General features: G+C 52.2%; 1 protein-coding gene across 1 annotated transcript; it reads left to right on the top strand.

Moving 5' to 3' along the window:
• Positions 1-14,169: 14,169 nt before the first annotated feature.
• BKA58DRAFT_453754 (uncharacterized protein) lies at positions 14,170-14,996 on the top strand (the record flags this gene model as incomplete). Its single annotated transcript, XM_046174485.1, has 3 exons — positions 14,170-14,390; positions 14,460-14,677; positions 14,745-14,996. 3 exons carry the CDS (start codon positions 14,170-14,172, stop codon positions 14,924-14,926), a joined length of 621 nt encoding a protein of 206 aa, XP_046019737.1. The 3' UTR covers positions 14,927-14,996.
• Between the last annotated feature and the right edge of the window lie 2,919 nt (positions 14,997-17,915).

Below are 17,915 nucleotides of genomic sequence, written 5' to 3'. Positions count from 1 at the left end.
CCAGCAACACCCATATATCCACCGATTTTGGGGAAACCGGCAACGTTGGCGCTTGAGTTTGCCAGTTGTACTTTGTGATGAGACCGTTGAGGCCGTCCGAGCAGGCGAGCGAGGTCAAGGCGCGGCTGCCGTCATCATAGCCAGTATCGTAGTGACAGTAATGGCCGAAGCAAGGCTGGCAAACCAAGGATTGCCGCTGAGATGGCACTGGAGAACTGCATGATTGTTGGTAGATGGGTAGAGGCTTGGAGGAAATGAAGGTTTAGAAGTCGGAAGGCTGGTTACTGATGATGCGTGTCTTGCAGTTGCGAGTACATTGCCATTTATACCATCCGCCATCACGAAGCCTCCACTCTACAATCCGAGGCTTCCACCTAACCAATATGAGGCGACGGATTATGCACAATCCGCGCTCGATTAGGTATCGCGTTAGGGTTCGCTAACCAAGAAAGGAAATCTAGAGGGCATAATCCGTGCGCATAATCCGCGGGCTTTACTAGTATCGCAACGTGCTGCAACTTACCCAAAAGATACAAGACAACGCTCCAAATCTATTCCATCTTTCAGAATACCTGCAGCTAGCACTGTTGTTGAGATATTTATGCGTGAACTTTGGCTGGAGAGACTTGACGTTCCTCGCTGAAGTCGGAGCTTGTAACCTCCGACTACAGGCCTGTGCGCGAAGTCAGGAAGTTCAAGACTTGAGCCATACTACTGTAGGTACGTTCGTAGATTAGATAACAGCAAGATAGAGGGACTTCTTACGCTTGTAAGAATATGAAGAATGCGATCTAGATAGCGATTGTGGTCTGCAAGTAGGCACAGAGGAACGAAACTGGTGCGCGGCAAGTCCCGCGAGCCTTTACGTGCGGATCTGGTAGATCCAGAAGTTAAGGTAGTAGCTAATAAGAACGTTAGACTGTACGTTACCTCGCGATAGGTAAAAGATGCGTCTTCTTCTATAGCCTTCCAAGTTAGAGTTATAATAGTAGAGCTATAGCACGTCGACGTTGGAACAATAGTACTGTCACGATGTTCAGGCCGGTCGACACAAAAGAGGTAGGAAAGAAAGAGGTAGAATTGGATCTCAAAGTCATGCTATCTACCGCAAGGTACTGCTACCTGTAAGTCCTCAAAGCCCCTACTCCGCCTCCGCCTGAAGCTCTTGAACAAGGGAATCATACACAAAACGCCAGCGCGGAACCAGGCCCTCGCACTCGCCCGCGATGTATCCATCCCACTCATTAACCTGCTCAAGACTAGAAAGACACTGAACTACGCCACCACTACTGACAGCTTGGAACAAGATAAATGCGCGTTGAGGGCGATCACAGAGGACCTTGTTGCCGTAGGCGCGATGGATGTGGGCCCAGATGCGATCGCCATTCTCTGACTTGCCAACGAGCATGCCTTCCTTGTTGTTGTAGACGATAGGGTAGGTGCGCGCGGGATTAGCGAAGACGAACTTGCCGGGGGTGCGGTCGTAGTCGTTGGGAAGCGTGGTGTTGGGCAGCAAAGGGAGGGAGCGGAGTTCAGCGGGAGTTGGCAGCTCGATAGCGTCCTAGAGACAAGGTCAGCTTGTTGCGTGTTGGTGAAGTAGCGATGTGAAGGTACATACACTGAGGCCAACCTTGCTGATCAGCTCATAGTGTAGGCCTTGGACACCGTCGGTAGATAGGTGTTCGGAGGTCAAGGCGTTGGAGAGGTATGCCATGGTAAGAGAAGTGTGTTGGAATTGTGTTGATGTAGAGAAGTTGTGAAGTTGCAACGAAGGAGCAGCGGAAAGGCGCCAATATATACCCAGGGAAGCACGAGCCACTTGAATGAGAAGAATGGTAAAGTGGAACAATCTGCGGTGAAGGCAGCAGCTACTCCGAGCGTTGGACTGAGCAAGATATCTGCAGTGAAGTCGAAATGACCGCAGCGACGTCGCGCGGCAAGTCCCGCAGAACTTCACATGCGGATCTGGCTAATTAGGGGTGTGAAGGCGGCAGCCAATCGCAGCGCCAGGATGCTGGAGATGTCCGCGACGAAGGTGAGTTGATTGTCGCGGTGATGCTGCGTTGACTGTCGAGGTGAAGTCGCGCAGACGCAGGCCTTCACATGCGGATCTGGCCGATCCAGATGTGAAGGCGGCAGCCAATGGGAGCGCCAGGTCGCTGGAGATGTTTGCGGCGAAGGCGAGCTTATTATCGCCTTGACGCTGGGCTGGGTGCTGTCAAGGTGGGCCGATTGTTGAGGTGACGCGGGGTCGATTGTCGCCGTGAAGAGGAGTTGCTTGTCGAGGTGAAGTCGCGCGGCCGCCAGCCTTCACGTGCGGATCTGGCAGATCCAGATGTGAAGGCGGCAGCCAATCGGAGCGCTAGGATGCGGGGCATCCCCGTGGTGAAGGGGACTTGATCGCTGTGACGCTGAGCTCGTTGTCGCTGTGAAGGTGGGTTGATTGTCGAGGTGAAGTCGCGCGGCAAGTCCCGCCAGCCTCCACGTGTGGATCTGGCAGATCCAGATGTGAAGGCGGCAGCCAATCGGAGCGCCAAGCTGTTGGAGTTATCCGCAGCTAAGGCGAGTGGATTGTCGCTGTGATGCTGCGTTGACTGTCGAGGTGAAGGCAGCAGTCAATCCGGGCGTCAGACGTGTGAAGATATCCATAGTGAAGGGGGCGGTGATGGAACAACCCACGGTGAAGGCCACACGTGCGATTATCGACGAGGGGATAGTACGTATTTAAAGCTAGACGTCCTTTGTTACCTTGGCTCTTTCTTCCTCCAACTACCAGAGAATTGGTCAGCCACTACACACTTTTCGACCACTCTTTCCAAGTACCATGTCCGCCTCCACGTCCCTCCCCAGCGACGATCAGATCAAGGCGTTCTTCGCGAACGACTCGTCTCTCGATCGATTTGTCAAGTTCTGTAAGCATTACCTCACGCGCTATATCTACAACAGCTAACAAGGCATGAAGTGGAGACCTACCTCTTTAGTGTCCGCATCACTCCCCGCGCCTGCGCCATCATCTTCGAGGCCGCCAACTGCATCAACCCGTCTACGTTTCCGAGCCCAGCCTCCGAGTTCTTCGCCTGCGAGACAATCGAGTCCTACCTTACCGACCCTGTCCGCACTAACGCCAATCTCATCCACACTTCTCAACCTGACCTGCCGACATTCAGGTGGCTTCTTACCCAGTACAACCCAGCCCAAAGCAGCGGGATCAACTTCGAGGCGCTTACGGCTGTGTTGGCAACCGCAAGCCGCACAAGCTACCCTCCTGGTGACGGTGCGGTATGCGACGGCTGTCTTCGGAGTAGCGCGCGACTTATAGATGAGTGTCGGAATATCGGCGCTGAGAATCTGCTCGAGGGCCTAGGTCTTGGTGCTCCAACCTGTACAAACTGCTTCGCTGCTGGTGTGGCATGCGAGTGGCAAAAGGCAGATGAGGAGGCTGCTTCTGAGGGATGCTAGGAGTTGGAGGGAAAGAGAGCTACGAAGAAGACACTTGTTGAGTTGGGGTGGACAAGAGATGGTACTTAGTTGATTACAATTCTATCCACTTGCCACTCTTTCCATTTGCATCGTACTTCACGGTAATAGGTCCTCATCGCAACGAGCAGGTTCGACGTAGTCTTTCGTTCTGCAGCATCCGAGCTCTGGTAGAGTCAGCTGGCGCTTGTCCTTGGCTGCCACTGCCAAATCGACCTTCTCGACGTCTTCCAACTCGTCGCTCTCATTGCTCTCCTCGTCCGAGTCGGGAATCGCACAGATGCGCAAGGCTTGACTCGCCTCTATGCCAGATCGCTCTGCGCATGGAATCGGGCCGCCGCTAAGACCACCAGGACCTAACCAGGCATCGAACTCGCGGCCGAGCTGCACTGCAGGCGCATTGACACGCTGCACAAGTTGTAGCCATACTGTCCACTCCGCGACTCGCAGCGTCTGCTCCACCCAACAGGATGTTACTGTATCCGCCGGCATAAGCAAGAGACAGCCCCAACCCAGCACCTGAGCGGCTTCGTACCATCGACGAGATCGCTTCAGCCGGTTGTTGTACGCCACCCACGTACCAGAAGGTTGTTCTTGTTCCCAGAGGATCCGCTTGGCTTGGGCACGCACATGGCCCTCTCCCTCCCGCCGGCTTTTACCCCGGCCCTTTCGAAGATCCGCTTTCTCCAGCATGTCCACCGTCTGCTGGTATCTCTGACCAATGCTAGCCAAACCCCATCGAACAACAATGGCCGCGGTGGACTTTACGTTTTCGGCCTGCGTTACTGCGTCCCAGATGAGGTTGAAGGGAGACCTTGTCTGACCTGCTGTATTTGATGGCAAGGCAATACAAACCGGTTAACCTAATTGTCGCCAGTTCTGCATAAACTGCGTCGCATCGCGTCTTGCCGTAGGGCTGCCAAGCTGCCGGGCATTGCGAAGCATTGTCGTGGCGGTGACGTAGAGAAGCCGCGCAGTATAAAAGAAGTCGAGCTGGCCTATCCTCTACCCCAGGATCCAGGCGATATCAGGCACGTCACTGTCGCTTATTGCACGATGCGCTAGCTGCTCGGCAGCAGCAGCATTTGGTTTCGGAGCAACAAGCCCGCGTTCTTCTCTCCGCTTGGCTGCAACGGCTGCCTGTTTCTTCTCGCGTGCTACCTCTGCTTTGCGATTGTTGTTAGAGACGCGCGTGGTATAAAGAGGGGGTGTAGCGTCATCTTCCCCATCGTCATGAGCACCCTCCTCCTCGGCCCTATGGTCATGAGCAACTTCTTCTTCGTCTTCCGTCTCGTCTGCATCCTGCCCAGCACTATAGCTTCTCCTCCGTCTGCCTCGCCTCTGGTGATGGCCTGCAACAGGGTCCTCCTCGCTCTCGCTGGCAGAGGCGAGGCATGTGCGCTTTGGAGAGGGTTCGGGGGCTCCTGCCCAAGCTGCCGTACGTTTCTGCACCGACGGAGGGGAATGTAGGCTTACTCCAGAACTCTCCAAGACTCTTGCTGCGCTAAAAAGTCGGTGCCAGGTATTATCGAGCAGAATGTCTTCTGGAAGGCTGGTACGCAGTAGTCTAAGTGCCCCTAGAAGAGAATGCGCGATAAAAAGAGGGGGACAGTCCACTGTGTCCACGCTAAACCAGCCAGCATGGTATGCAAGCGAGTTAGGTATGGGGGAAAGCAGGGAAGTTGTCGCAGCAGCTCGCAACAGGTCACGATAGGCTTGCGTAGGAGGAGTATACGGAATGCGCGATCTATTCGCTGTAGACTGACTACTCGCTGCGTTGCCAGGCGCCAGGGTAGGCTGATGAGAGATGACCATCGTGACAAAGTATACTGGTGAAGAGAGCTTTGTGGCTGGCCCGGATGGGGGAGGCAGCGAGACGAAGTCGCGTGGCTGGGAAATTACGCCGGGCTACTCAGGGCCTATTACGCCTATTGTCTTCCCGCCTTCCCCCAACCTCAGCTTACGACTACAATGGAGTTTGTATGGACCGCACACACAGAGCTAGCTACCGCTTCTACGCGCCGTGCTCCACAAGCAGCCGCATCTACTGCCACTATTGAAGAGAAGATTGTCTATTTACCAGCGTACCATGTACTCGTCTGCAAAGAGCATGCGACAGCTGTCCAGAATATTGATACCCACCTGCGCGTCCAGCATGCCGTCCCACCCAAGCGCAGAGCGCAGATCGCGACTGTGTTCCGCCAGCATGGATGGGCTCAGCAGCCAGAAGATGTCACGCTGCCTGCACCGTTAGGGCCGCCCATTCCCGAACTTGGCCCACCGCTAGACGGGCTGCACTGCGCAGAAGAGGATTGCGACTTCCTTACTGTCCATCAAGATGCGCTGCGGAAACACCGCAAGCGCAAGCATAATGCGTCATGGAACGCTAAGGATAGAGTTGGCTACACAGCGGTGAAAGTGCAGACGTTCTTCCAAAAACATGCATTGCGGCGTTACTTTGTTGTCCACGCAAGCAACGACATCAGCCAGCCGTCTAGTACCCGCGAGGAAGCTGGGGTAGTAGAAGCCCAACTAGCGAATTAGAAAGAGACTAGAAAGAAAGAAGAGGAGAGGGCGTACGTCATGGAGGAAGAGGCAGCCAAGACAGACAAGACGGGTTGGTTCAAGCGGACAGGATGGTTGGAGCATCTTGCGAAACGGAACCGAAAGCATCTTGCGCACCAGATGCGGCTGCCTGACCGTAACGAAATAAAGCTACAGCGGGCGGGGAAATTAGTAGAGCTGCTAATTAAGAGGAGCGTCAAGGGCTTGTCAACGCTAGCATGGGAGTCACGACGATAGGTACAAAGCGCAAAGATGTCGGAGGCAGATGTGCGGCCGTTGGCTCGACTGCAGAACCCAGAGAGTCAGGCAACGTACGCAAGCTACATAGTGAAGTTTGTGTGCTACTTGCTGCGCATACTTGCCGACGAAGAGCGCAGGATTGCCCAGTTTCGACAGGGTAGTGTGGATAATAGCGATGCGGCAGAGGAGAGTGATACTACTTCTTCTAGGTCTAGCAGATCCGGAAGTGAAGCCGACAGCGACAGCCGCCCGCGCCGTCCAACGCGCTGGAAAAAGGAACCCAACTTCATGAAAGATGCCCGCGAGCTCTTCTGCTGGCAAGGAGAGCAGAAGGGACTGGCGATTACGTTGTGGGACATGTTAGATGGGGCCGACACGGAGGCTCAGGTGGATGCATTACTCGACGTGCTTGCATCGTTTATCTTTCAGTCTGTTAGCAACAACTTATTCTGCAGCGGGTTGCTACATTTTCTCGCTGTGCTAGGCATTGATGGCGAGATGGATCGTCTGCGCACAGCGAAACACTATTCGTACATGCTTGCTGGCATGGTGTACTGCGTCTGTGTGCTTGCGGTGGAAAAGCTACTTCCCGCAGCAGAGCGTGACGAGCAGACTGACAAGGACCGCGATCGTTTCCTTGCAGAGAGACAAAAGTTTCTCGCGGATGGATCCTTTAGTCTGATGAGCGAAATGATTAGTTTACTCGCATACAGCAAATCGGTTGCGTTAGCCGCTGGTAACTTGGGCAATGCGTACTGGTCTAAGGACAAGAAGATCTATTATCTAAACGGTCGCCCCATCTATATCAGCCGCTTCTGTCAGATGGCTCAAGATGTAGTAGCCGAGGCGGAGCGTATGCTTTGGCAGGAGCTTCTCTAGGTGGCTCAGCTGAGCGAGCGCTTTGAGATTTCGCTTGATCAGCTTACGGACGACGTTACCTTTACACGACGTGGCGAGTCTTTTATTACTCGTCGCGACAACAGACTCCACAATGGGCTCAAGTGGATGCTGACTTAGGCACGACAGAGAGAACCAGGTCAGAGGATGCAGTCTAGTACTGGTACATGGAGTCGGTGGCGGATAAAGCGATACTTACGTCAGGTCGACCGCTTTTTGGAGCTGTTGCTCGTCTGTGTGCACATGACGTCGGGGCAGCCAGGCAGGGGGTCTGAGGTTACAACGATGCGGCATTGAAATGGCGTACTGCAGGACCGTAATATCTTTGTCACAGACGGGCAGATTATGACGGTAGTCCGCTATCACAAGTCGCAGTCGCAATGGGACAAACCCAAGATAGTGCCGCGCTTTCTGCCGCCGCAGGTTGGGCAGATCATGGCCGTTTACTTGGCGTACTTGCAGCCGTTTCAAGAGTATCTTACGGTGGAGGTGCTAGGGGGCAGCTTCAGCGACTATGTATGGGGCGATGAGCAGGGGCTGTGGAAGACAGATTGATTAACGCGCTTGCTAAAGCGAGAGACGGGCAAGCGTCTTGGGGTTGAACTACACACGCTTGACTACTGACACACAGCGGTTGGGATTGGGCGGGAGGTAGTGGGCGAGTTGTTTAGTAAAGGGTATCAAGACGAAGTGGGAGAAGTAGAGGAGGCGGAGATAGATGAAGAAGAAGAGAGTGCGCTGGAGCTGCAGAACTCGCGAACAACGGTTATGGGCGTTGGATACTACAGCGTACGGTTGGATATTGTTAAGCATCTAAGCGTGCGCTCGGTGGAGACGTTCCGGCCGCTAAGCACGAGGTGGCATCAGTTTTTGGGGTTAGCGGGGGGAGACGGGGCGCAGGCAACATGGACAGGCGAACGCGTAGTAGAGAGGACGAGGATGAGGATGAGGATGAGGAAGAGGCAGCGGCAAGAGGAGAACAGAAGAGAAGGGCCGGGGCGAAGGGTGTTGGCGGTAACCACGCGGGAAGAGAGGGTTCGCAGGGCCATGCAGCAGGTGCTTAGGCAAGAAGAGGTTGGCTTCCGGTCGGTGCAGCAGGAGCAGGCAATGTACGCTGTACTAGACGGACAGACGCCGCTTGTTGTAGTGCTTCCGACGGGTGGGGGGAAGAGCTTGCTGTTTACCGTGCCGGCAGTCTTAGAGGCGGGTGGGGTTACTGTAGTAGTGGTGCCGTACCGAGCGCTGATTGAGGATCTGGTGCAGCGGATACAGGGCTGCGGGGTAGACTGCATGGAGTGGAAGCACGGCGAGACGAACCCGGCCGCTGTTGTTGTAGTGAGTGCAGACGTAGCAGGGGACGTGACAAGCAGCGACAACTTTATTAGCTATGCCGGCATGCTTAGTAGCAAGGGGCTACTGCGGCGAGTAGTAGTAGACGAGTGTCATCTCGTCTTTACGTCGAGCGACTGGCGACCAAAGCTAGCGAAGCTGAAGAATCTGCGGTTGCTACCGTGCCCGATAGTACTACTTACCGCGACGCTGCCGCCGGTGCGAGAAGAAGAGCTGGGAGAGAGCATGCAGGTACGGATAGCAACACACATCCGAGCTAGTACTGTACGGCCGAACACGCGGTACTTTGTGTCGTGGTGCGAGAAGAGCAAGGCAGAAGAGACGGCGCTAGCTATGTGCCGGCGACAGCAGGTGCGGTTAAAGAGAAAGCGGCAGAGAGGGATTGTATACAGCCGCAGTAAAGCGCAGTGCGAAGCGTTAGCTACAGCACTAGGCTGCGGGTACTATCACGCTGGGGTAATAGATCGAGCCGAGAGGCTCGAAGCGTGGCTGAAAGATGGAGGATTGATTGTGGCTACATCCGCATTGGGCACTGGGGTTGATTTTCCGGGCATTGTATTGATTGTGCACGTAGGGATGCCGTGGAGTATGATTGACTTTGCTCAAGAGAGCGGGCGCGGAGGACGAGCGGGGGAGATGGTAGACTCGGTACTTGTTGTAGAGCAGGGAGAGGTAGAGCGACGGATCGAGCAGCAGAAGGGAGAACTGGACGTGCAAGCGATGGGGCTATTTATTCTAGGGAATGGGTGTCGCAGGGGGCTGATGAGCGGTTATCTTGATGGGAAGAGCATAGGCTGCAACGACATTGAGAGCGCAGGGTGCGACCGGTACGGGGAGGGGATGGGAGAAGTGCAGGAAGCGCAGGGTCAGGCGAGTGCCGAGTGGGAGGATGTGCGGGCGATGATGGATGAGATTCGGCATGGATGTGGGGTGTGCTTTGTAGCTGGAGAGAGCGGGAGCGAGGGATGGAAGCGGCATAAGGCGGTGCAGTGCACAGCACACGTAGGGCTTACCGCAACGGATGTGGACCGGTTTCGACGGTTTGTGTGCGACAGCGGAGAGAGGATTCATAGCTGCCGACGGTGCTGGGTAAGTCAGAAGTATTGCGCGACCAGGGAGAGCATGAGTCAGCGGTGTCAGTGGCCGAACGTAGTGATACCGGTGGTTCGAGCGATTGCGAGTGAAGCGGCGGGCGTAGGGCTGGTGCGAGAGCTAGGGTATACAGGAGAGCTAGGAGGAGATTGGAAGGAGTATGCAGGATGGTTAGCCAAGCGACATGCGGTGCGGGTTTGGGGGGAGTATTTTAGCAACGCGATGGTAGTTGCGATACGGGTGTTATTGTTCTGCCGTAGGGTGTTTTTTGGTAGAGAAGGATGTAGCGGATAGAAATGTAGCGGATTTATTTCTTGTCGAGACGTAGTACTCCTACGTTAGGAGGAATTCCATGGCTGCCACGTCGCCGACGCTGCCTCTGCTTTTACCAAAGGCCGGTTAGCTGTGCCGTGTAAGCCTTGTGTTGGACTAATAACAGTCTGCGGATAATGCTTGTAGAGTACGTGGCACAACGCAGCAATACGTGCTAGGGGCCCCGCGTTACTGCGCTACTAGTAGCCTAGTTGTGCGGCGTGGTTCTGTAGTTCTAGGCAGGCAGTTTTCTCGCTAGCTCTTTGGGGGGCGTCTCTTATTTAGTAACTCTTAGGGCTAGGTTGGATGTTGTTCTTCGTTTCTATTCATCTACCTACTACCTATGTCTGCCACTATATACAACTACGTTAGCATCTATTCTTCGCTCCAGACCTCCAACTGTTGGCACGTAAAAGACAGCCTTGGACGACCCATAGCACAGAGACTACCTGTCTCTAGTCCTTGGTCAAACCACACAGACACGCCCCCAAGGTGTAAGGACAACTTGCCAGTAGCCTCCAATTCTATCCTAGTTTGGGGCCAGTTCCCTCTTAGCACGCTGTGGGTTGGGCTACTCTGGACAAGACAGTCCGAGTACGCGGTTGGAGGCAGAAGAGCTTGAGCCCCTCGCCGAATCTCTGCTAGGCAGTTCGCCCGTACCATGGGCGCATTCAAACAGCAAGCGAATAGTAGCGGCCCTTCCTGTGTAGTGCTATATACATATAAGAGCCGATGTGTTGGCGCTAGAGCGAGTAATGGCCATATAGCGTAGCACGATAGCTCAGGAGGGCTACCCTGAGACAGCAGCGTTAACCTCGTAAGGATAGCAGCGGGGGTTACAAGACGGAGTTGGCAGAGCTGGAGGATGCTTAGGCGGGACTGCTTAGGTAAAGGCTCTGTTGTAACGGACTACCTTGGTTAGCGGCTTTGGCTTGATGCTGCGAGGGTGTGATAGCCTACTGCAGGTGATACACCCCATAACTGCTGAACCTCGTACTGGCTAGTTCTGTGGCTTGGAAAAGCATGCCACACAAAAGCAGCTAGTTCCGCGAGTAGAAGGGGCTTACTACTCAGTTAGCGTAGTAGATGAAACGGCAGTAAAAGAGTAGCGTACCGCAGCGTTTGATGCAAACTCGGTAAACTGCTCCCAATCTACCTTGGTACTGTCTGCCTGGAGAGAGCAAGCAACAGTTCTTGCTGTGTTGTATAGCCCTTCTTGCCTGTCTATACTGGAGCCAGGGAGTGGTAGTGTAGCAGCTACAAGTAGTAGCTCCAGCAATACTTGGACAGATTGGATCGGTACCTCTCTCGCTACTTTTGTAGCATAGGAGCTTGGGAGTGTAGCTGCTACAGGCAGAAAGCGTTCTCTATTTGGCTTTTGCCGCTGTGGCATGCTCTCATAGAGCACAGCAACCAGGTCTTTGTTGTCACCGCCCGCTCTGCAGTTTTGAGTAGCCTCCTCTGCCCAGTTTGTGTTGCTACAGAGACTTTGGAAGAGCAGCCTGCCTCTATCTGCCCAGTTGCGAGGTCGCTCTACAGCGTAGGAACGGCTGTGACGGTCCTCAAAGCGGATGTAGAACTGGTCTTGTCCTGTTAGCAGCGCTATGGCAATGGCTAGGCCGTCTAGCGTGAGCGTAGTAGTACAATCTGGCTTGAAGGGCCAGGCGCTGTAGTGCAAGAGGATCTGGTACACAATAGGCGCGGCTGTACGCGCTATCGTCTGGTTGTCCGAGCATACGCTAGCAAGCCATGTCTCTACCGAAGAGATGGACCAGTCTGGCGTATGTTAGCAAAGGACTTGGGATGCAAAGAATGTGTCTCCTACAATGGCAGCAGCTATTCTCTACACTGTGTTCGTAGAAGCGCTCTATAGTAGAGCTAGGAATCCCTGCTATAAACAGGTGCTCAAGCAACATCTTCTGGACATGTTCTGTTCTAGTTAGCTAGTAAACAAAAGAACAAGGTGGCAGACGTGTACGAGGTAATGCGTAGAGCTTGCAGAGATCAGTTGTGCTAGCTGCGTACATGCTGTATAGGTTACTACCGCTAGAGCGCACGTGAGAGAGTACTTAGTAGTCAGCAAGATCTAGTGTGTGCCACACTAAGAAGAGGGGAGGCTGCTTAGAACTTTTTAGAAGAGTGCGCAGCTACTCTACTCTATATACGTAATCCCTACCTTGTCAGCGCTTATCCAAAATAGCTTGTGTGTTCTTATTGGTCTCTATTATTAGATATGCTGCGCCTCCGGACAGCTTCTTACGAGCCCAGCTGTACTCTCTCTTACACACTACAAGCCATGTATACTAGGAACTGCTACGCTACTCTAGATTACACGTAACTACGCAAAAGCATAAAGCAGAAGAGACGTTGAACTTCGTATTCCCGCGTAGCTACTTCTCTACAAGCGCGCTTACACTATATACGGTGCTATGTATACCCTAGTAGAAGATTGGTACATAGACAGTATGAGAGATCCTTTGCCAGCTCCATGCGCAAGGAGAGGGTTTACATAGCTTGCTCTACTAGGCGACTAGTCATCGAAGAAGCCAATAGTAAGATCGGCAACCCGGCTCACGGAGTCGCCTAGGTACATTTGGATAGTGCCGCCAATAGCCCCTGTATCCGTGTAGTGCTTTGCCTTGCTTGGGCGGTAGTATTTAATATCCTGCGTACATCCTTCTCCCTTGGTAGCAATCCGCTCAATACCATCGTTGCAGAGATCGTACACTCCTGTAGATAGCTCTTTGATCTCGTTAATTGTCATCTTAGCAGGGGGTACAAAGGTAAGCAGGTAGGATGCTGTAACCTTGCGTTTGTCCTTGAGTTGGTGACCCTGCTTATCGTGTCCATTGGTTAGCTTGTCAATAACAAGCCCAACCCCACCATCCTCCTTTAAGCCTGAGGAGTCGATCTGGTCTTTGAGCTGTGAGCAGATATCCTTTGATCTGGATACAATGTCTGCTACCCACACAAAGTTATCGTGTACTGTTTTCCCATCACACCAGGTTGCTTTCTTGTCCAGGTACAGGCTCTTGCCTAGTCGTCCAACGGAATCAATAATGTATCGAGGCTGCACAGATCGTTTCTCGTCTGGGTTGTACAGAAGCTCCTCTGCTCCTACGTCTGCCGTAGGGCTTCCCGCTTCCGTGTCTCGCTTTGTGTTTGCCTTTGCCTCGTCAAGACAGCTGCGCATCTCTTGAGGCGTAGGCTTGCCCTTAGTAGGGAAGTTGGGATGCTTTTGCTGAATACACGCAAGGAGCGGCGAGTGTTGCGGGTTGACAGCCGGTTGAGGGATGGCAACTGGGTTGGCGGTAACGGAGGTAAGGCTTATAGCCACTGCTACCCAGATGGAGATGTTGCACTTCATCGTTGTTGTAGTTGTAGTAGCAATTGAGTGTAAAGCTAGAGGGTATGTTAACAAGGGAAGCAGGACAGGTAGCCTAACCCAGCTTCGTACTTACATGCAAGATGTAAACGTATGTATTGCTGCCTCTGTGGTAGTTAGCGTTGTCATTTTGCGAGCTACTTCCCCGCTCTTATATGCTAGAATCTACGCAGAACCGGCTACTCGTTGGTAGTAAGACTAACAGGCCTACAAGGAGGAGGCGTAGGAGGCGCTGCTTGGATAGACGGGCTTCTGAGGGAGGCGCGGGAGGCACTACTCAGACACACAGGCTTCTGAGGGAGGCGTGGGAGGCACTACTCAGACACACAGGCTTCTGAGGGAGGCGCGGGAGGCACTACTCAGACACACAGGCTTCTGAGGGAGGCGCGGGAGGCACTACTCAGACACACAGGCTTCTGACGGAGGCGCGGGAGGCACTACTCAGACACTCAGGCTTCTGACGGAGGCGCGGGGGCTTCTGACGGAGGCGTAGGTGGCACTGCTTAGGTATACAGGGTTCTAAGAGAGGCGCGGGAGGCACGGCTCAGACACACAGGGTCATACAGGAGGAGTGGGTATTCTTTTTTCTTACCTACCTCCGAGACACTCTTGTTTTACTATGTCTTTTTTACATCCTGTTTGTTTCAAGGCCGACGTTGGGATAGTAGAGAAGGGGCACAGATACAAGCGGAGAAGAGGCACAGGGACAAGTAGTTCTTAAAACAAGCACGTCCGCCTCAAGCTAAGGAGCCAGAGCAGCTTCTTTACTATCTTTCTCTTTTGCCAACAGGCTACTATACTCCCTTACTTCCTCATTCTGCTCCAGTACGCTACCAGGACTCTGTACCAGTATGCAGCTACTCTTACTATGGTCATTTCTTCTGCAGTGGATTGCCCTGGCGCTAGCAGGACGAGTTATACCATGGCATGACGATAGTGCCACTAGCTACGATGTTATGGCATCTGTGCTTAAGGATCAGGGGTTACCAGAACCAGAAATCGGAGTCAATTACGCATTTGCGGAATACTGGAACGGAAATGCTATTGAGAAGATGTGCAACGGGGGTGCTCAGTACGTTTTTGGCTACGCAGCGAGGCGAAGAAGATAGATAAGAGAGGCATGCTAATCTCTATAACGTAGTGCTGTCATTATTGTGGGCCAGTTTCGGTCTGGTCCTTACAGTAAAGACTTCCAGGGATATGCATTCGACCTTGATACTGCGCTTGATGCAACGTTCAAGAAGGGCGTACGAGCTAACTACCGAGCACGGGTGTGGGAGCCGTTTACGTCTATGCATAAACAAGCCAAGATTAATGCACTAGGGCGAGTTCGGCAGGATATGAGCATTGAAAAGCTTAGTGAGCTTGTCATAGACAAAAGTATAGGACAGTTAACTAGAGGAGTAACACAGCTAACTAGAGCTAGGTACAATCTACTTTGAACGGTACCCTGAGTATGATTTACTGGTGAACAACTGTGGACAGTATGTAAACTACATCATGGGGGTTATTGGGACGGAATTCCACGCCTATGGGGACCTGCCCGGAGAAAAGAAAAGGAATAAGAGAAGAGACGGTCGTGCCGTAGAGTCTGTAGCCTACCTGTAGGACCTGTAGGAGTAGAATACGTCCTAACCAATATAAGGTGGCGGATTACGGATAATTCGTGCCGAATTGGGCTTCTCGTTAGGGTTTCTTAGCTGAATTAGGCTTGTCGTACCCCGCGATCCGTCCATCTTCGACCCCCTAATCCGCGGGCATTGCACTGCTCAAAACAACTTTTGTCTCATACAAACTTAGTTCGCGCATGTCTTAACTATCTATCCCCAGCTTTGCAGCGACTTGCAGCGAGTTTTGTACTAATTAGGGTTTCTTCAACAATAGAGCTACCAATCTAGGACAGCCGCGCGCCCGCACCGCAGGGAGCAGACAATAGCAGCAGCAGCCCGCCCCCGCGCCGCACACCGAAACTAATGTCGCTGGACAATTGCGACGATATTCTCTGCTTCTTAGAGGATTTTGGTGTACTAGTATGCAAGGAGCACTGTACTAGGTTGATTAATCTTGATAAGCATCTGCGGGAGCAGCACGCAACACCAGCTAAGCTGCGGAAAGAGATTGTTGAGCGATTCAGACATCTCTCTCGAACGGATTCGCATACCATTACGCTTCCCGAGCCGCCAGCATGGCCGATTGAAGAGCTAGGATCGCCGCTTGATAGGTTTACGTGCACAACGTGCAGCTTTATCACACTCAACACTGACAGCATAAGGAAACACTAGAAAAAATCGCACAAACTTTTATAGACAGGTGACAAAAGCGCGTTGTATAAGTCTGTAAAAGTTCAGACGTTCTTCCGTGGGGGGGGTTGCAGAAATATTTTATTGTTGATTTGGGTATTACGGAAAATAGGGCAGAACTCAATTAAGATCAGGTCGTTTAGCAGCAACTCCGCGGATGGCAGGACGTGCAACAGCAGCTTTAAGAAGACATGCAAGTGATGGATGAGGCTGCAAAGACGGACAAAACTAGCTGGTTCAAGAGAACTGGGTGGTTGTTGTTTCTGCAGGGCCGAAATCTGGCTTATCTAGGCTATCAAGCCCGCTTGCCCGACCGAAACGAAGCAAAGCTGCAGCTGGCTACTAAGCTGACAGAAGAATTGATGGAAAGATCTGTTCGTGGCTTAGCAACGCATCCGCAGGAAACACGACGCTGGCTTCGTAGTGCGCAGCAGACGGAAATTGATCAACGGCCGCTGGCGCGACTGCAGAACCCCGAGAGTCAGGCAACGGACACTAGCTACATGGTCCGATTTGTCTGCTTCCATCTCCGCATCGTTGCAGACGAAGAGCGTCGAGTAGATGAATATGTAGCACAGAGGGATCAAGCCAAGAATTTATATAGCAAGTTCGAGGCGCGTAGTCTATCTTACAAAAAGAAGAGTACGTAGAGTAGAAAGAATTATAGAAGTAGAGAAGTAAGACTGTGCAAGAAGTAAGAAAGAATAGAGAAGGAAAATAAAATCTGTACCCGGCTAAGCGCTTAGGTAACGCAGGATAGAAGAAGAGAAAGAAGTAGAGAAAGAAGTAGAGAAAGAATTAACGCCCGGCTTAACGCTTAGAAATAACAAGAAGAGTAAAAGAAAAAAAGAAGAAAGAGTAATAGAGTTTAGAGAAAAGGTTAGGAGAAAGTTATTGTACGAAAGAGATATCTACAAAAGAGAAAGCGCTGCTAACTAAAGAAAAGAAGGTGCTTGTTGTTTTAGAAGAAAGAGTAGTAGAAGAGATAATTAATAAGAAACGTTCGCGTTAGAGAAACAGAGAAAGAAAGAAAGATAGAGAGTAGAGAGTAGTAAGGGTTGAATTTAAGAGAAAAGGGTTAGCAGAAGATAGAGAGTTGTAAAGAGAAAAAGAGAGGTAGAAAAGATTGAAACAAAGATGCAGAATAGTATAGCGTTCGTACTTGTTTACAGAAGGGTTAGCGTTCTTGTATTTAGGGTAGGATTCGGGTTCTAGCATTTACGACAGCATTAGAAAGAAGAGAAGAAGTTAAAAAAGATAAGTAGAACGCGGAGAGTAAGAAAAGATGTTAAGAGAAGACAAAGGGTAATAGAAAAGAAGTGTTACGGTAACCACCGTGGTTCCCCTAACACCTGAACGCACAGATTTCGGGTGGCTCGCCAGTCCACCCGAAATCTGTTAATTGGCCAGCTAAGGCCTGAGCGCCGCGCACGGCCCTAGCTATATCTTTCACCGCTTTGCATTCTGTTCTGTTCCTTACGCAACGTCTTGTATTACACCAGATATCGTACGTAGCTACAATTAACGCTTCTTGTAAGCTCTTAAACACGTGCTCGTAGCGTCTTGTGACATCTAGAGACTAAGATATGTTTATCTAGGGGCCCTCGCGCTAAGCAATCGCTTGTCTATGCTAAAGCCGTTTAATGAGATAACCGGCCGGTGCAAGACTTCCTAACCAATATGAGGCGCGGTTCGGACCCCGACCCGCGCTACAATAGGCTTAGCGTTAGGGTTACGTGTCCCGATTAAGCGATTTGCACCCCCCGAACCGCGAATTCCGACCCCCCCGAACCATTACGCTACAGCGGTTATCAGCACTACATTCGCATACAAAAGTTTCTCGCGCATACTTAACAAGCGTGTCTGCAAAGTTTCTACTTGTTGCAGGTAGATTTACGTTGTGGGATCTAGCTTAGGGTTAGGGTTATCTAATAATGGAGCTGCCCGTCTGGAACACTCGCGCGCCCGCATCGCAGAACGCAGAGAGCAGCAACAGCAGCCCGCCCGTACGCAGCAAGCTGCAGGCAGTTTCGCTAGACAACTGTGCTGATATTCTCTGCTTTTTAGCTGATTTTTGTGTGCTAGTCTGCAAGCAGCACTGCAGCGGCGTAGTTAATTTAGACAAACATCTCTTAGAGCGACACGCGACGCCCGCTAATGTGCGAAAGGAGATTCTTCAGCGATTTGCGCGTTGCGAGAGGTTAGATCCGAAGGATGTTAAGCTTCCCGAGCAACCCGCTCAACCGATTAAAGAGCTAGGGACGCCGCTGGATAGGCTCTGTTGCAAGACATGCTCT

Source organism: Alternaria rosae, assembly GCF_020736505.1.
Source record: "Alternaria rosae strain MPI-PUGE-AT-0040 chromosome Unknown BKA58scaffold_25, whole genome shotgun sequence".
NCBI classification, from domain to species: Eukaryota; Fungi; Ascomycota; class Dothideomycetes; order Pleosporales; family Pleosporaceae; genus Alternaria; species Alternaria rosae.
This window is presented reverse-complemented; position numbering and strand designations above follow the sequence as displayed.